At 36.8% G+C, this 20,939-nt stretch overlaps 1 protein-coding gene across 1 annotated transcript in view; it reads left to right on the plus strand.

Annotated features, from left to right (window-relative positions):
- The window catches only part of LOC126194980 (myoneurin-like), a 118,166-nt gene that overhangs the window by 60,071 nt on the left and 37,156 nt on the right, over positions 1-20,939 (plus strand). Inside the window, exons 5-6 of the mRNA XM_049933397.1 lie at positions 8,485-8,661; positions 9,390-9,579. Coding sequence (XP_049789354.1) covers positions 8,485-8,661; positions 9,390-9,579 — 367 coding nt within the window. The remainder of the gene's footprint in view (positions 1-8,484; positions 8,662-9,389; positions 9,580-20,939) is intronic.

Raw genomic sequence — 20,939 nt, forward strand, 5'->3', positions numbered from 1 at the left:
TCCATAAGAACTTCAAGGGGATTAATATAGAGGGTGAGAAAATCACACACCTTGCATTTGCCAATGATGTGGCCTTGTTGTCCAGATCTAACAAAGAACTGATGCTGATGAGTGATGGCTTGGAGGCGACAACAAGCAGGATCAGTCTCCTTGTGAATCAGTCGAAGACTGAATATCTATCTGGTGATGAGCCGGACCCAAGCCTATTCAAGAGACCCACGCCAGCCTCTGGTACTAAAAACCTGATCATATGAAAGGATTCATAATTTTAAATATCTGGATGATTCTTTACAGAGAGTGCATTGTGTGAAACAGAAATCAAAGTGAGAATCCAAACTGCAAATTGATCATATTTCAGTGTGTGTCAGCTTTTAAATCCCACAGTCTCAAGGAATTTCAAACTTCAGCTGTAGGGGGGGGGGGGGGGGGGGGAACTGATTCAATCCGTTACAGTTGTGAAACTTGTAGTGTCTGGAAAAAAGATTTAAAGAAATAATCTTCTCATTTTCAAATGAAAGTCTTAAGGAAATCCGTGGTCCAGCACAAGATGAAACCACTGGAGAATGGAGGGTCTGGCGTAAAATCTACAGTGGGCCAAACATGTAGGTCTGATGTGAAGCAAGTGGGTAATAGGGGAAGGATATGTCTCTTGAATTATTAAACACAATTTCCTTTCCATGGATTGTACTCGCTGGAGTAGAAGACCACTAGAAAGACCAAAGGAAAGATGGAATCCCTGAGGACTTGATTGATTGATTTCTTTATTAATCCATGTAACAATTTACATTGTGCAGATTTTGTCAGCAAAATCATATACAATACAATATACCTACAATTATACACATAAAATTTGTATTTACACACATTTTTGAGGTATCTTAAATTAGTTTTATTCCTTGTGTGATTTGTAATTTTCTTATAGTACTGTACAATTTTTGATTTCATATTATAATTATTTCCTTATGTATTACAATGCAGGCTACTTTAATTACACTACATGTTTTAATTCAGATAGTCCATTACTGCGTAATAACTTTTATTTAATAAAAAAAATTTTAGTTTTGTTTTGAACTGTCCGATTGTGTCAATATCTTTTATTTTTTGGGGTAATTTATTATATATTTTAACAGCATTGTACAACAAGCTCTGCTGAGTTTTAACTTTATTTTTCCTCTCTAGATGCAGATTGTATTGGTTTCTAGTTTCATAGCTGTGTACTAAAGAATTTTTCATATAGCAGTCAATATTTTTTTTTTTTTTTTTACATACATAACACTTCGAAAAATGTATTCACAGGGGACAGTTAGGATTTCCAGCATTTGGAAGTGTTCAAGGCAGTGAGCCCTACTGCCACTCTTGGTTACTATACGAATTGCTCTTTTCTGTAATTTGAAAACTATTTGAATATTTTTACTGTTGACTCCCCAAAATATTATTCCATAGGTAATAACAGAGTGGATATAAGAAAAATATACAGATCTGACACAAGTAGTATCACAAACTGCAGTCAGAATTCTCAGAGCATAGCATGCTGTAGCGATTCTGTTACTAAGTATTTTAATATGTTCTTCCCACTTTAACTGACTGTCAACATGCATACCAAGAAATTTTGTGTAGTCTACACATTCTATAGTTTCATTGTTTAACTTAAAGTTGTTATAGTGTGGTTTTTTTACAGACATAGAAGTTAACAGCATTTGTTTTTTTAAGATTTAGTGTTAGTTTATTATTGGATGCCCACTCACGTACACTGTTTAGTGTTTGTTTGGCTTTTTCTTTTAGTGCATCTGGTGATTTCTCACTGATTAGAACATTTGAGTCATCTGCAAACAATATTGTTTGTCCATGCTTGATGCTCTGTGGGAAGTGCTTTATGTAAATGAGGAATAGTACTGGGCCAAGGACACTACCCTGTGGGACACCTATATTTACATAATTTGGGTCTGAAGTATACTTTACAATATAGTTTGAGCAACTTGAAATGTGTGAGATTTCAGTTATCTGTCTTCTATTTTTTAGATATGACTGGAACCATTTGTTCACAAGTCCCCTTATTCCAAGTTCATCTAACTTATTTAACAATATGTTGTGGTCTACTGTATCAAACACTTTAGTTAGATCAAGAAATATACCCGTTGTGTAGTTCCCTTTATCTAATGCTTCTAGAATGTGTTTTGTGAGGTGTGCTGTTGCTGATTCTGTGCTTTTCCCTGATCGAAATCCAAACTGGTCAACAGACAGTAAGTTGTATTTATTTAAATAATTCATTAGCCTATCTTTCATAATAGTTTCTAATATTTTTGCAAAGCATGATAGTAGAGAAATTGGCCTATAATTTTCAATTATTCCTGCATCACCTTTTTTGAAGAGAGGTAGTAATTTCGCATATTTTAAATAGTCTGGAAAGTAGCCCTGCTTGAAAGATTGATTTATAATATCAACTAAAGGTGGAAGTAGGCTCTTGATACAGTCCTTAATTATAAAAATGGGAACTTCATCCAGACCAGCTGAGTTTTTGTTTCTCAGTTTGCTGACTGCTTTATAGACTTCTTCCTGTGTTGTAAGGAATAACACCATTGAGTGTGATACACCATTATTTGGCTTTTTGACCTGAGGGGCTGTTTGAAAATTTTCCTGTAATTTTATTCCTATGCTACTAAAATAATCATTTATATAGTTTGCCAAATATATTGGGTCTTTTATTAGAGGCCCTTCCTCTTTGATTTTCAAGTTTGACAGATTCATTTTCCTGGTACCAGTTTCCTGCTTCACAATCTTCCATACTGCCTTATTTTTGTTTTCAGCAGAGTGCACTATTTTGGAGTTATGAGCTCTCTTTGCTGCAAGCAATATTTTCCTATATGTTTTCCTATATCTTTTATAAAAGAGTGAGAAAGCAGGATTAGTTTGGCTGTGTTTAATGGAGCTCAGGTACTTTAGTGTTTCAGATGATTTTTTGAATCCTTTTGTGACCCACTTGCTTTTTCCTGCTGTTGATAATGGACATAATACTTTAGGAAATGTTTCTTCAAAATTTAATTTAAACAATGTCATGAAATTTTTGAATTTTTCATTTGCATCTACCTCTGAGTATACTGAGTCCCATGTTTGTCCTGCTATCTGTTTGGCAAACTCATGTCTATTTTTTTTAGAAAAAATTCGTCTGTAAATATGCATTTTCTTTGTTTCTTCTGGAGCCACTTTTATATTAATGATATGAGCTGAGTGATCAGATAATCCTAGTTCTGCTACCACCACCTCACAGTTAACTTTGCCTAAATCTGTTAATACCTGATCAACAGCTGTCTTTGAGTATTTTGTTATTCTGGTTGCACTGTTAACCATTGGAACTAAATTGAAACTTTGAGCAAGACTTTGTAATGAGTCCCATGTAGAATCAGGATTCAGTTTATCCACATTTAGGTCTCCACATATGAGAATGTGGTTCTTTCGAGTGGATATCTTGTCAAGAACATGATTAAGTTTGGAGAAAAAGATATTGAAGTCTCCACTAGGAGATCTGTATATACATAAGATAATCAAATTCCTACACCTGTATTGGTCCCTGATTTCAACTGCTGCCAGTTCAAAATGTTGCTCTTCACTGATTACACATAAATCGCTTCTGGTCTTATATTGATAATTTTGTTTTACATAAATATAACACCCTCCACACTTCATAGAAGTCCTACAGTATGCACATGCTAAATTATAAGACTGCAAGACTAACTGATTAATTTCAGCCTCATTGCACCAATGCTCAGTGAGACAAACAAAAGAGCACTCTGTAGACTCCAGCTCCACTTCTAGCTGTTGGGTCTTATTTGCTAGGGAACATATATTTTGGTGAACAACTGTTAAGTAATTTTTTCCAGCACTATTTGCAATCCCACTTTTTTCGTTTTAATGTTGTTCTGTTTTGGTTCAACTGCTTTCTTATTATGATTACATTCACGTTTTTTGTTTGCATATGGTATTCTTGGATAGTCACCCCCTGCAGACCGTATCAGTTTCCCTTATTTTTTATAATTTTACATAAATCCAGGAGCATTTTACTGAAATTCATTGCACCTAGTCTGTTTAGGTGCAGGCCATCCCTACCCAGACATTTGTCGTCGAGAAATTTATTTGGGTCAACAAATACAACACCAAGTTCGTCGCACTGTTCCCTAATGCCAGTGTTTATTTTGTTTGTATACGCGTTACTCACCGATCTTCTTTGTAGAATTCCGTTGATAACAATTCTGGAGCTTGTAAACAAACCTTTGCCTGACCGAATTACATTACGAATATCATTTATGATTTCTTCTTGTCTGCTGCTTCTAATAGAGTTTGTCCCTACGTGAATTATCACGCCTTTAAAATTTGTGTTGGAATCATTGTTGTTTTGGTTGGATTTTTCCGTGTTCCTAATGTTGTTGAAATGTTTCACAATCTGCTGTGGTCGGATTCCAGGGCGAACATCGACTTTACAGTTCGGAACCACTACATTTTTTAACATGGAATCGCCGATAACAAAGAAATCACTTTTGTCGATCTGTTTTGCTGAATAGAGGGTGATTGGCGACAGAAGGCACAAAACAGAATCCAGTGGAAGAGGAGCCTTGTAGTTGTGCGTGGTTGTGTGGGCCTGATTGTGTAAAGTAAATTAAGTAAACTTTCTGTAGTAAAAAAAAAAAACTTTGACAACTTTGATCTTTTTCAGTTTTTTCAAAAAATCTCAGTTTCTTGTGCTGCTAGTACTTTAGCACCTCTTTCCGTTTTAAAAGAGCACAGAATTCACTACAAATTTGATTACTACAGTTTTTTTCTGCTTCCAGTACCAAGGGTGCTACGTTTCATCAGAAAGTATCACTCTTTCAAATTTTGTGCAGAATGGCAAGAAATGTACTTTTTGAACACTTTTGTTTCAGTTTCTGTTCATTTAGCAGAAATATAATATATGTTATGTTATATATTGGAACTGAACATCCCACTTTGTGGTATTGTATTACCTTATATGCAGTTGTGTGATTCCTGGGCAGCATCCATTGTGATTTGTAAATCACTAGTTGAAGTTAAGTTTCAAGATGTTTCAGCCCTGACTGATGCAAATGTATAAAACTACATCACTTCCTCATTGTGTTGTATATATTAAATAACCAGCAACAGGAAACTGAACTATTATAACCTGGAATAAACAAACAGACATAGGTAAACACACAGAAATAGATAGCTATAAAGAAACAGTGCAATACAAATGAAACATAGGTAGCTGTATTACAATTAAAAAGGCATTAACATGTATTAACAGCTAATATTATCACTTCTGGGTGCATAATACTTCTGACAGTGTACTTCAACCTTTGGCCCACTTGACATGGATATATTAGTCACTCTGACATGTTGATGTTCCTTGGTATCACCAGAAATGCCTTGAGTAGTGGAATCAGAGTAAGTAGATAAATTGGGTTGCAGATTGACCTGTTCTTACAACAGTGAGTCAGCCTCTTCCATTTTGTTGATTTTGGTGTCCATTTCCTCAATCATTTCCATAAAATCTACTACTTCTTGGCTTTATTCATATAAAAATTCTGGTATTTTTTCACAGTTTTCCCTGCTCCAGTTCTTCCAAATGGAAGAAACCTCCAATTCTTCCAAATGGAAGAACAATTGAAACATACTTTTCTGCAGGAGAATAATCTGCCACAGCTCAGCTTACACGAGCATGAAACAAACTTGAAGAACTGACTCAGGTGCTGGATCTTGGCTCATTACAACAGACCTTGAACTGTGGTTACAAAGAGCCCTTCCACGTATATTTCAGGAGGTTTCCAGCCAGTTTCCCGTTCAACTTTGTGCTTGCTGGTAACTCCATAATGAATGATGTGGCATGGCATCCTTTGTGGGTGGCAGCCTTGCAAGATTCAGTTTGATTTTTGTGGAAGACTTTGCAAATAGTTACTGCTGCAAATCACGTAGTGTTTGGGAACTGCTGACATCATTATTTCTTCGTGGGTAGCATCTGGTTTGTTGAACATGAGAAGTGCTGAATTTAAGCGTTCATTTTTCTTAATGTGTTACAAAACTTATTTTTTTCCTTGACAAAGAAAGCAGATTTTATATCATGTTCACTAACAGCGTGAGTGAACAGAACATGTTCACTGTTGAGCTTGCAGGATGCTGGAGGGGGGGGGGGGGGGGGGAGGGCTTGATTTACCATCTCTGCTTCAACAACTAATTCAACTGCTATTGTCTGCTTAATAACAATTCCTATGCAATTTTTCTTATAACTGATCATCATTAACATCATTCAGCTACAAAACAGCAACTATATGCTATTTGTTAGTCTTTTATGCACAAAAAACTTCACACACACAGTCTAACCCCTACTGTGTTAGTAGGAATTGAATGCAAAGTCAGCGGTGCTGTGTATGCAGGCCATGTTGCGAAATGAGATGGTCAGTTCCAATGTATAACATAACATATAATACATTTCTATTTTATTAATGGAAACTGAAATAAAAGGGCTCAAAAACTTACTTTTTGGGTGAAGTTTGAAAAAGTACCAAAAAATCTGAAGTGTCATTGGTATAGGGTGTAGAAAGAAGTTGTCGTAGTCAAATTTATAGAGAATTTTGTGCTGTTTTTAAAAATAAAATAGATGCCAAAGCTCTGGGAGCACAAGAAACTGAGATTTTTTTGAAAAACTGAAGAAAGTCTGAAATTGTCAATTTTTTTTTTTTTTAGTACAGAAAGTTTAGCCAACATAAATTTTGTTGGCAAAACTGTGTTTTACCATCTTTCAACCATATGAATAAATTTAAAAAACTAAATCCTCTACCCTACCTTGAGCAAGGTATAGGCTTTTTTCCGACACTTTGACTGGAGTGAAGTGCTTCTAACTTGTTTAGTAGTAGTTTGTCATCTACAGTGTAAAAAACCTTGGACAAGTCTAAGTATGTGCCCCTAACAAAGTCCTTCTTGTTTAAAGTACCACAGCCCATAAAATTTAAGGGTTAATGGGCCTGAAGAGTACCCTAAATATTGAAGTCCTGAATGCTTACAAGGCAATGTAGGCATCAGCTTTTACAAACTCATTTTCTAGTTTAGAGACAACACACTGGGCTCTACATCTGCTACATCTGGAGAACCTGGCCTCAAATCCACACCTGTGATCTTGATTTTATCCCTTCAATATTTATTCCAAAGGAGAAGATTCTCTTCTTTGCCTTCTACTGAAATGGATGGAACTGAAGCAGTGTGAGGTATAGAGTTTAAAATGTGTGCTTGATAAAGTTTCTTGGACTAAAAACAAAAATCAACAAGAAAAAAATAGATTGCAGTAAAGATAAGAATAAGAGATGAGGGTTTTGAAACTTCCTTACAAATGAGAACTGTGTGGGACTTAGTATAGGATTCAAACCGAGAATCATGTGTTGCAGAACCACACTGCCTGAGCTATTCAGTAACAAATCACAAACCACTCTCACAGCTTCAGTTCTGTTAGTACCTCTCCTACATTCCAAATTTCACAGAAGCTTTTGCTGCATAGAGCCTGTGAGATTAGTACTCCTTGAAGAGGGAATTTTGTAGAGAAGTGACTGAGAAACAACGGAGGGGTAGTTTCCAGAATGAATTTTGCATTCTGCAGGTGGGAGGGCAGGTCATGAATTGTGAGTTATGCCTGGATAATTCAGGTGGGAGGGCACTGCCTTATTTGATACCCAGTTTTAATCTGCACACACACACTATTCCAAATTGAAATGTTCATTCGAGATATGTTGGTGTTTGAAGGAAGAAAAAAGTCACTTGTAATGTGGATGAGGATAGATGCAGATGGTAGAAAGCTTTCAAAAGAAACAGTTGACAAAATCAAAGTTTTGATTCCATAATACTAATAATGAGCTGTTGGTAATTGACTGATGAAAGATGGGTTGACAAAGAGCTAATAGAAAATAAAGGCAATTCAAAGCAGAAAAAAAGGCAGGGTTTTTTTTTTTTTTTTTTTTTTTTTTGCGGCAGATGGGGAGTCTGAAACAGAGTGGCGAAATTATGACAAACTAAAATAAAATGGAGAAGATAATGAAAGTGGAGACAGGAGAAGGGGCTAGAGAGTTAAGTCATGAGACACTAACCAAATTATCAGAAAAGTTAGGAGTGCAACGAATTCAGTTAACATTCTGCTATTGGCACATGGTCATGGGAATTAGTCAGCAATATATCTGAAGATTTCTTGGTGAAAGACCCAACGAGTATGCTAATTAATGAGCTCCTTTCAGTGTCTCCAGCTTGTTATATTACTTAAAGATACGATTAATGCACCAATGATCTCAGTGTGTGCTAACATTTTCAGCAAAATTTGGTTATAGGATGCAGAACTAGAGCTGTAGTAGCTCTAACCCATGCTAACAAACAATGTCAAAATTCTCAGTGCATGTTACTTCAACAAAACAATAAAACATGAAGTTATTTTTAAAATTACATTTGTTGTCTATCCCTCAGGCACCTTCCAGTGTACTCCTCAAGAGGAGTTCTCCATACCAATACTGCTGTTGGAACAGCAGTTCGTTTTGTGTGTCCAGTGTGTGGCAAGAAAATTTCGACTAAAGGCAATCTGAAGGTACATCTTGAGACACATCGACCCAAAGGAAAATATGGCTGTGATATATGTGGAAGGGTGTAAGTTTACTGTGTAGCAGGTAGCATTTAGGTAAAGTTATCTAGTTTATTTTATTTGTAGATCATGAAATGTGGACTGTGTTTGCCTTTAATGGCAAATATCATTTTATTGTGTATGTTACATGATATTATATATGGACCCAACTTAATTTTATTTAGCTAGTGATGTTCATTGTTTTACCACAGAAAGCATGAGTTGTGGTCTGTTTGTTGAGCTTTTTCTTTTTGCATTCTTTTCACTCTTGTAATCTACAAATGTAACTGGGGGGACATTATTTTAGGAAGTACATTGCGGAAAGAAGCTTACACAGCAGTATATAAGAAACACAAATGAGACGTGTGATACCTGCTTGGTTGTTTATATCAAACACATTCATATAATTCTTTCAGTAATGCAAACATTATGCTCTTTCTAATCTCAAGGTTGTAAAATTATGGTCCAGTAGTTTGAAATAGAAACATGCAGTGTTCTATTAGAGGCTTTAATTGTTTTTAATAATTGTTTTGTTTGTTATGTATTTTGACATATTATTGTAAAAATATATGCATACCTGTGTCTTGGGTGCCATAATGAATGTGTTGGGGAATATTAGCTAGAATTGTTTCAAGTTTTTTTCCTCCATCCTGTTTTCTCAAATTTCTGCTATTGCAGCTTTTTACAGTTGGGCTACTATGCTTGAATAATCCAATGACGATTTATTAGTTGGTACCTTTTTTTTGTATTGCAGATTCAAGACTCAGTCTAACTTATACCGACATAAAGAGTACCATGGAGGTGTACAGTTTCCCTGTGGTGTCTGTGGTAGGGTTTACCCCACAAATAGTACATTGAGAGCTCACAGTATTACACATAGTGACTTAAGGCCTCACGCTTGCCCATTGTGTGATAAAACATTCAAACGAAATCAAGACCTAAAGGTGAGTGATAAATAGCACGTAATTATATACTATCTTCTCTTATAGCTAGTTAGGTGGTGCCATTTGTTTGCAACATATGAAAGCAATTATGGGTATGGAAGTTCAAAAACTGTTTTACAAATTACATCTTTAACGATCTGGACTTTTTAGAGTAGAGAAGTTTCTTACTCTTACAGAGACACCACAAATGCAGCTGCCCTGTTGTCCAGATGCAAAATTCTCTTTCCACTTTTTACTCTTTACCTGTACCACCTGTGCCAATTTACAGCTAGCATGTCTCACATGGCTGGGGATAGCATTTTCAGTTCATTTGTAATTTCTGTTCTATTTTGATAGAAGTGTCAGCTGCTGCAATACTTGGTTTATGTAAAACATTTAGCAGGGCAGTGAATGATGACATTGCAGTATTGCATATTTCCAATAATTTTACATTTATTTGCTACATTTTCTTGTGGTCTGTTTGTTGAGCTTTTTCTTTTTGCATTCTTTTCACTCTTGTAATCTACAAATGTAACTGGGGGGTTAAAATCAACAATCTTTGCATGTTCTGCATTATAATGCTTTGTAATGGCCCAGTAAACACTGCTGGTCTCAGATCACACTTTGGAGTTATTTCCCTACTGCAACTCCCCAACTGACAATGTGCCACAGTGTAATTTCAACAGGTACAAGTCTGTAGCTGTATGTAACAGCAGGTAGAAACATCGCTTGCATCTGCCCTGGTGATTATAGCATACTTGCAAATCCCCTATGGGAAAACAGTTCCAAATGTCGCTGTTAGATTGCACCACGATGTGAAGATGATTTCATCCCTGCTTCATTGCCTCTCGCAAGAGCAATTTTTTTGCATACTGCTAGGCTATGGATTTTATTATGTGCCAACACCGTTATTTTGTCAGCAATCATAAACGTTTTGGTTCATTTACAAACTTACAGTGAGGACTGTGTTTGGGAGGAAATGTTTACTTGTGAATATAATTTCATTTTACATTTTTGTCAAATGTAAATAGAGCTTAGTGCCAATGTTGTTGCATAGTGACAGGGTATTGTCGGTGCTAATGTGGACATTATGTTTTTTTTTTTTTCTCATGTGTTACTAGTTTTGTGGTGGTTTGAGGTGATTGTTTTGATTTCAGATAGCTCTTGCATCATGTGACTTCCTCTGTTCCTATTTGCTGATGGCACTATATTAGATTAAACTGCAGACATATTTCGTACATTTTGCTTTCTTGTATTTTGGTGAGTGATCGTAATAGCGTCTATTTATTGTAATCTGCACATGATTTTCAAAACACATATTTTGAAGTATAATTTATTGGAATGGCATCTTGGGATGCAGGATGTGGAGTTAAAAAATCCTTCCTTTCTAAGTTTCTTATTTAAAAATCTGACAGTGAAAACTTTGCTCCAACACCCAGCTTCAAGTACTATCAACTGCCACTGTCAGTTAGTAAGCTTCATTATATGGTGTTATTTTTGGATAGCGGAAGATCGAGAGGGAAGTGTTCTTTATGAGTCGGTACAGGTAGAGATTGTCACTGTCTGCAAACAGCTACAGACTGTGTTGGCAACAGGTGACAAGCTTCAGGCTGTTGTGTTATTAACAGACATCTCATAATGGGCTGTCTCTGATAGTATATACTAGAATAGGGATATTTTTACCTGTAGTACGGTTCTTTGGTAATATTTTATCTATCTTTTTCAATCCAACATGGCTTGGAGCTACAACTCCATTTTCATGGATTATTGTTGTTGTTATGAAGATGATGATCTGCCTCAGTTTATTGTCTAGAAGTAAATGTTTCACATAGTTGTTAATTTTTTGAGAAAATTGATTCTGATAAGAATAATGAACAAGTAAAGAATTACTAGTACACTACTGGCCATTAAAATTGCTACACCAAGAAGAAATGCAGATGATAAATGGGTATTCATTGGACAAATATATTGTACTAGAACTGACATGTGATTACATTTTTACGCAATTTGGGTGCGTAGATCCTGAGAAATCAGTACCCAGAACAACCACCTCTGGTCATAATAACGGCCTTGATACGCCTGGGCATTGAGTCAAACAGAGCTTGGACGACGTGTACAGGTACAGCTGCCCATGCAGCTTCAACATGATACCACAGTTCATCAAGAGTAGTGACTGGCTTATTGTGACGAGCCAGTTGCTTGGCCATCATTGACCAGACGTTTTCAATTCGGTGAGAAATCTGGAGAATGTGCTGGCCAGGGCAGCAGTTGAACATTTTCTGTATCCACAAAGGTGCGTACAGGACCTGCAACATGCGGTCATGCATTATCCTGCTGAAATGTAGGGTTTCGCAGCGATCGAATGAAGGGTAGAGCCAAGGGTTGTAACACATCTGAAACGTAATGTCCACTGTTCAAAGTTCCATCAATGCAAACAAGAGGTGACTGAGACGTGTAACCAATGGCTCCCCATACCATCACACCGGGTGATACGCCAGTATGGCAATAACGAATACACAATTCCAATGTGCGTTCACTGTGATGTTGCCAAACACGGATGCGACCATCATGATGCTGTAAACAGAACCTGGATTCATCCGAAAAAATGACGTTTTGCCATTTGTGCATACAGGTTCGTCGTTGAGTACACCATCGCAGGCGCTCCTGTCTGTGATGCAGTGTCAAGGGTAACCGCAGCCGAGCTGATAGTCCATGCTGCTGCAAACGTCGTCGAACTGTTCTTGCAGATGGTTGTTGTCTTGCAAAAGTCCCCATCTCAGGGATCGAGACGTGGCTGCACAATACGTTACAGCCGTGTGGATAAGATGCCTGTCATCTTGACTGCTAGTGATACGAGACCGTTGGGATCCAGCACGGCATTCCGTATTACCCTCCTGAACCCACCGATTCCATATTCTGCTAACAGTCATTGGATCTTGACCAATGCGAGCAGCAATATCGCGATACGATAAACCGCAATCACGAGAGGCTACAATCTGACCTTTATCAAAGTCAGAAATGTGATGGTACGCATTTCTCCTCCTTACATGAGGCATCACAACAACGTTTCACCAGGCAACACCGGTCAGCTGCTGTTTGTGTATGAGAAATCGTTTGGATACTTTCCTCATGTCAGCACGTTGTATGTGTCGCCACCGGCGCCAACTTTGTGTGAATGCTCTCAAAAGCTAATCATTTGCATATCACAGCATCTTCTTCCTGTCGCTTAAATTTCGCCTCTGTAGCACATCATCTTTGTGGTGTAGCAATTTCAATGGCCAGTAGTGTAGTTACCTTTGTTTAGCCACAAAAGATTATCTTCTTTAAGGGTAAAAAACTTCCACATTTGTTTTTACGGTTCAAATGATTTGACATGTTTAGGTCTCTGACTTAAATGACATAATTTAATTTATGATACAGAGAAGTATCAAAGTAACAAATATATTTTTTCTTTTTGTAACAAATGAAATAAAAGTAGTTTAAATTATTTAGAGCAGCAGAAGTTAAAAAGATTTTATGTTTATTAGCATAGAGGGTGACTCAAATTACTTGTCTCAGTGTTCTACTTCATATGTCAGAGTATTTAATTAGTCAGTATTATAATACTATTTTAGTTTATGAAAACAAACAAAGAGAAATGGAGTGATACACAGTGTGTGTGTGTGTGTGTGTGTGTGTGTGTGTGTGTGTGTGTGTATGTATGTATGTATGTGTGTGTGCGTGTCTGATCTTGATGATATAATTAAGTTAATCAAAAAAATAGCCGCAAATATGGATACTTGCTATCCATAGTTGACCATCTCCGTAAAACATATAAAAGAAGTTAAATAGAAATGAAACGAGGCACTTATTAGCAACAGCCAAAAAATATATTAAGATATTGCTGTGCCTGTGTTATTCCAAATTATGATGTAATGTTCCTTCAGACATTGTTATCATTCCATTATATGGCTGATGGTTGTCCATTTTCATAGCTGCATGCCCGAAGGAAAATCACATTGTAATTTGGAATTAAAAAAGCACTGCATTATCGTATTTATCAGCTGACACCAGGCAAGCGACTTTAAAGTAAAATGTCTCGCCTGTACGGGAATATACATAATGGATGTATGAGTATGGGTTGTGTAGACACATGGTTGATGACAGTAAGGTGACCACTATGATAAGTGGGAAATCTGGGTTTGAATCCTGGTCTGTCACAAATTTTCATTGTCGACCTTCCATTATACAGCTGATGGCTGTCAACCTGAGTACAAATGAAAGCACTGCCAATGCAATGCCTTTTTATACCTTCTGTACGTGATACTACCATCATCTGTATATGTGCACATCACCATCACATGACTTTTATCACCTCAGTGTATTTGGAACTTTTGTTGATGCAGAGCTTTCTAATCTTGATGTACACCAGATATCTGCCCTTACTCAAGGTTGAAGACAATTATCATTTTGGGTTCTAAATGGATCACAATTTTTTAGAAGTTCTTTAACACATTGGCAGCCAAGTGCAAGATATGTCATACCTGATGTCCTGGCCGCTGGTGCCCACTAAGAGTTAACTTGTAGGAAATGAGTCTTTACATAAAGTCAGATACAAAAACATTCGTAGCAAATGTGTGTGATTTACAGGTCTTGGGCATGGAGGACAGGTATGGCAAATTGTCTGGGCATGGTGGAACAGAAATTTTATTTTCACAGTTGGAATAAAGTAACAGAAAAGTCCATACAAATATTGTAGCTTTAAACTTAAAATGTATAGTTTTTGTTGCTAATGGTAAAGAAAATAAAGTTTTTTTAATTGATGATTTGTCTTGAAGCATTCTTCCACACAAAGAGCTGGCTCTTCTTCACAAATAGGACCCAAGTACCGAGATTCACGGCGTTTCTTTTTTGCATGCATACATACTCTGCACGGCTTTGTTGGCCAGACAGTTTTCTTTGCGCAAATATTGCCTCCAAATGGCGAAAACTGTCACTTGACCTGATTTTCCTCTGGACGTCTGGCATCTTATCCACAATAGAGCTTTCTGTAAAAGCTAGAGACTTAGTGCTCCTTTCTGCTGTTTGTTTAAAAATCCAAAGGGCATTATGCAGATAAATTTCCATTACATGTAGAGCAAACTTTTTCAGCCATTTAGTAGTTTTTTGCAATGCTGAATAATACGACAGCATCTGATCTGACTGGCCAACACCTGCCATGCCACTGTTGCAGTCTCAGATTTTTTTGGTTTCAAGGCAACACTGCCATTTCAGTTGCAAGGTTCCACTATTTTGGTATGGTCCATGTTAGAAGTGGTCAGGACTTCACTTTTATCCTTCCATTTGCAAACAAAAATATTGTCATTTCTTTCCCATGCCACCTGATCTTTCTTCAGTTTCATAGTATCTAATGATGATGGGTTTTCCTTTCTGTTGTTAAACAATTTTCCACACACATCGGTTTTGTAAGTCAACAACAGTTTTGAAAGTGGTACAGAATTATAAAAATTGTGCGTATGGAGCATGTGTCCTTTGCTCAAGGAAACTTTCATCAGGTGTAAAACAATTTCACGTGCATGACCCGCCTCAGTCTGCTCCTGTGACCTGCCACAGTACATTTTTGTTTTGAGAACCACAGCACTAGATTCACAGAGTTCATAAAGTTTTACTCTGTACGTGTGTTTCTTGTTCTTGATATACAGCCAGAAAAATTACAAAACTTATTGATTCTTCAAAGCAGAAATTCTTGTCTGGAACTCAATTATTCCTCATGATGCTACTGAAATGGTAAAAAATGCTCTAATTTCGTAGAGACTCATTATATTGCAATGAGTTATCTGAGAAGTGTAGATATCTCAATAACAGCTGAAATCTGTTTCTACTCCTAACAGATTTCCAGAACATGACAATGTAAACAGGACTTGTGCTCCAGAAATGTTCTATTGATGATGGAAAACAATAAGATTCCATGTGCAGCAACAGCCCCAGAAATACTTTAGTTTCCACAACATTTATATCTCTCCATTTCAAGAGCTTGGTTGATCTTCTCCTCCCATGTTATTCTGCTTCCTAGCTTACATATGTGTTTGTTTGTTTATATAATGACATTAGGAAATCTTTGAGAAAAAAAAGGAAACAAATCAGCAAGTACACTGACACCAAAGTTTTGTAAGTATAATTTCAGTCCCACATTCTTGTTGAACACAAATACTGATGGATCTTGAAGGAAGTCACTTCACTTGTCATTATTATTTGTAGTGCCTGCTATTGGACCAACCTGCCCATTTTCTTCGTTGCATTTACTGTTGTCTGCCTCTGAATCGTCACTTGAATGTGTTTCGTAGAGACTTCCACAATCCGAGAATTCATCTGTAAACTTGTGCCATTCCAGTTTGTTATGTTAGCTAGCTGTTAAAGTTTTGCATCACCCAGTTTCTTATTACTAGCCATTTTATGAGGATTATTGAACACAGATAATGATGAACATCAGTGGACCATCTACAACAAAGACTGAACAACTACTGAAGCACTTACAACAAAAACATGGATTGTATTGTCAAACATGCTTCGAAATTTTTGGCCATGGCAGTCAACATGTTGAAAACACACACACACACACACACACACACACACACACACACCTAGACAGCAGTAAGTCAGCTCCACATGAGACATCTATCAGCATTTTCTGATGTCTGGTTAGGACCCGGATAAATAGCTGAAAGGATTTGACCGAGTCACTAAATGCAGCAGGTGGGATGACGTGATGTGCTTGGCAAATGTATACTTTTACATGGACTGTACAAGCCAACATTGGTTCGAGAACAACACAGAGATGATCGATAGCTAGGGCAAGTTCTAGGTCGAACTGAAGAAGAAATTGGTGACAAATCCATTTAGCAGAACAACAATTGAATAAGAGGACCTAATGTCCTGATGAAATGACAGTTTAATATGCAGAATGTTTTGGCCCTTTGCAAGTTGTGAATGACAAAATCTCACAGGAAATGTACCAAGCTCTTCTGGCAAAGGGTGTTCCAACAACAGAAAATTTCAAGTGGTGCCAGTGAGTCGAGGAAATGGAACAGGAAAGAGTTGGATGAAAGAGGTTTGGTGGACTTCTGAATGTTGTCCTGTATGCAAGACCACCATGACCTAACCTTTCTCATACATTGTAAGAGAAGAGATACAGTATTTAATGGTAGCCATAACTTTTGGATGAAGTACTTGAGAAATAGTGGCCATGAACGTCGACTCCATATGTCAGGATGCAACTCAAAATGTAGAAGAAATGATGTATTAATCTTTGGCACTAGTCTCCACCACCAGTCAAATGCACCATAAAGAATGGACTCAGCCAACTTGGTTCTAAGCCACTGTTTCAAACAACCCCCATGCATCTGAGCAACAAAGATACAATCAACTCCTTCACCAAGTATAACGCCCCCAGAACAACAGACATTTGGAAAACAAGGGACGACATGCTAGTTAGTTTTCACTACAGATGCCCTGGAAACTATGTATGCTATTGCAGAGAAAGAAGATAAGTGTTTGATGACTATTACGTCACAAGAATCAACCATCACAACAATCCAGTTCACACCAGTCAACTGAAGGCAATTACAATTCACCTGTGGGATCATGCATAAGATCAACACACCATAGCCATTTCCCATCACTGTATGGAGGAACAAACCACTTGCATAGCTGCTGAATTCAGGAAGACTAAGTGAAATTAGTTACATGTTGCATACATCAGAAATTTTAGTTGCTGCATATTGAACTTCTTTCTGAGCCACTGACAGCTTTGATAATGGGGAGAAAATGTCATTTGTTCCTTTAGGGTTGTAGGTATAGACATAACTGTTCTCCTCAAATTCTGAAGGATCATTTATGATGAATTAATAGCAAATATATGTACTGTGATGGTGTTGTTGAAATGCCTATTTCCTTGAAGAGTTTCGTACATGGTGATAGCAGGTGAACACCACATACTATTCTCACTGCACACTTTTGTGGAATCAATATATTTTCTCAAGTGGTGAGATATACCATAAAATTATTCCATAAGACATTATTGAATGAAAATATGCATAATATGTCAGGATGTTGGTCGTGTATTTTCAAGACTAACAATTACAAAAAGAACAAAAGTAGGTGAACCTAATTGTTTGAGAAGCTGAGTAATATACTTCTTCCAGTTGCCAAGTTTTCATCAGTATGTATTGTATGCCCAAAAATTTGGAGCATTCTACCCTGTTTATTGACTTCTGCTCATGTGCTACATCAGTTGTTGGTATGACTTTATTTGTTGTACAGAACTGATATTTTCTCAAAATTTAGAGAGAGTCCATTTTCAGAGTACCACTTTATAATTCTTTGAAAAATGTCATTAACAATCTCTTCTGTTGCTTTCTCTCTAATGGGATTTATTATAAGACTAAAGTTGAGACAGCACAAGAAGATCTCTGACAACTCGTAGCACTGTTTGTGACAGCTTTCAACTGAAAAGTACTTTATGTTTGTGGGTGAAAACAGTAGCTGTTTATAGAGCTGTGAAAACACTTGAGTTATTGCGATAGAGGCATTAACAAAATCGTGTTAAGCTATTGATTGAGGTAGTCACATAAAGCTGCCGTGCCAAGTCCACTGCAACTGTCAGGGACCAACTTATGCTGACTCAACTGTCATCTGTGAATATACGAATTCTGCATTTTGAATGTTGAGTGGAAGGTTATTCAGATATATAAGGAACAGGAATGGACCCAAAATTGAACCCGGTAGGACACTTTTCTGCTTTCTCCCTAGTCATTAAAATTTTCTACCTTTTCAGCATTGTTTGAATTAATCAGCACGACTTTTTGCATTCTGTTTGTTAAGTACAATTCAGTCCAGCTATGCATGCAGCCATCAGTTCCATAAAACTTGAGGTTTTGTATGAGTGTAATATTATCTACACAGTTAGATGGTTTGGAAAGATCACAAAAAATACCAGCTGCCAATATTTTATTACTTAAGGCTTTTAATATTTAGTGAGTGAGTGTATAAACAGCATTCTCAGTGGGGAACCCTTCTGGAATCCCAACTGTGATGTTCTAAGTAAATTATTTCCGCTTAAATGTGAGACTACTCTTGTGTACATAACTTTTTCGAATATGATGGAAAAAAATCTCATTAAGAATATTTATCAGTAATTATTGAAGTCTTTCTTGTCACCTTCCTTATAAAGAGATTCAACAATTACATATTTTAATCTGTCTGTGCCAGTGATACATTACATATATCATTAAGGACGTTACTGACTTAGAGCAACTTTTAAGAATTCTGTTTGGAATTCCATTAACACCATATGAAATTTGCTTTGTAGAATTTTTGTAGGTCTATTAATTTCAGTGAAGATTGTTGGTGCTACTATAATTGCTAAAAGCTTTGTGGAATGACATTTTAAGTATATTCTTTTGTGTCTTCAACTTAGCCATTTAATCTTATTTTTGCTACTACATTTAGAAAACGATTGTTAAAAGTATTTGCAACACGTATTATCTGTCACAACATTGTTATTCAGTATAACTGCTGTGGTATCTTGTATACTGACTAGCTGTCCTTTCCCCCATTTGAAAATATGTTACATAGTTTTAATGTTATTATCTGCATTATTAATTTTTGTTAGGACACACATACTACTTCACATTTTAACGAGTTCCCTTAAAATATTTAAGTATTTTTCTAGTATGCAAGTAATGCTGAATCTTGATTTATTCTGACCTTTTTATAAATTTCCATCTTCCTCTTTTAATATGTTTCAGTTCCCTTAGTTATCCATGGCTCACTTGCTTTTTTAACAGATCTTCTGCATAAGCTTTTATGAGAGCAACATTGAATTACTGACACAAATTCACAGTGGAATAAACTGAACTTGCCATTTTGTATCCTGCTCTTATTAACAAGCCTCGCTGCTTTGTATGAACCTGTCTCAAGGCGGTGAGCTTCTATGTTGCTTATTTTCATTAATTGTGCATCATAGATAGTCCATAACAGTTAGATACACATTAATTGTTTCAATCTGAGCACTATCTGTAAAAATGTTATCAGTGTTCTACTATCTTACTGCAAATGAGTTGGAATGTTGACTACTGAAATTTGATTGAAACACCCAAATAATGACTACAGTTCATTTTTCTTGTCTACATCTATTATGAAATCTATATGTGACAGTCGTAAACAATGAAAAGCATGAAATAGAGGCAAGCATCAAAGCTGCATCCAGAGCATCATACACACTCAGCAAACTACTGTCATCTAAAAATTTTTCAAGAGGAACCAAAGTAAGAATATATAAAACCATAATCAGAGCATAAGAAATAAAAAATTGCGAACAACATGGACAGAAGAAAGGAAGAGACTTCTTGGGGAGAAAATGAGGGAATACTGGAAAAATAGGAAACAATAACAAAGGAAGAAGAGGAACTGAAGTTGTTAACATGATCCTAGTTGGTCAATACAATTGGGGGAGGGGAAGGGGGGGGGGAATATCAGACCACTATTACTATATGGGCAGAAATATGCAGAATAGATAAATACATGGAGAGTAAGATAAAAGTTATTGAAAATAATATCCTGCAAAAGATATTTGGACCAATCTATCAGGGAGGAGAATGGCAAAGAAGGACGAACAGGGAGCTCAGGGAAGTATACAATGAACCAGATGTAGTTGCGAAAGCCAAGACAAGAAGACTAAGATGGGCCAGCCACGTCTATAGAAGAGAGCAGAGATCTTTGCTGAGAGGAGTCTCGGAGAATAAACTGGAAGGAGGAAGACCTATAGGCAGGCTGAAAATAGCTGGAGAGACCAGGTTGCCAAGAATATCCAGGTACTAGGAGCAAGGAAACAAGACACCAAAGACAGAATACTGTGGAGGCCAAAAACAAACTATGGTTTGTGGGGCCAGGGTAGTAAGAGTGAGTGAGTGAGTGAGTGAGTGAGTGAGTAAGTAAGTAAGTAAGTACATGGGGTAGTCCGATGAAAATGAGAGAGAAGGAAAAAACATAAGTAAATTGCAAATTATATCAAAAGTAATCACAATGACTGTTAATATATGAGGGTAAGTCAATTATTATCCACAAAGTAGCTATAAAATTATATTGCAATCAAATAGGAAACTTACAAGAACATCATTTTTTGACATAGTCTCCTTGCGTTTCAACGCACTTGGTCCATTGTTGTACAAGATTCCTAATGCACTCATAAAAGAAGGTTCTCGTTTGAGCTGCGAGCCAGGAATGCACCGCTTCTTTCAGTGCTTCGTCCAAGGCAAATCAACTGCCCCTTAGTGCCTGTTTGGATGGACCAAACAAGTGATAGTCAGAAGAGGCAAGATTTGGACTATATGGAGGATGAGTTT

This window comes from Schistocerca nitens, chromosome 1, assembly GCF_023898315.1.
Source record: "Schistocerca nitens isolate TAMUIC-IGC-003100 chromosome 1, iqSchNite1.1, whole genome shotgun sequence".
Taxonomy (NCBI): Eukaryota; Metazoa; Arthropoda; class Insecta; order Orthoptera; family Acrididae; genus Schistocerca; species Schistocerca nitens.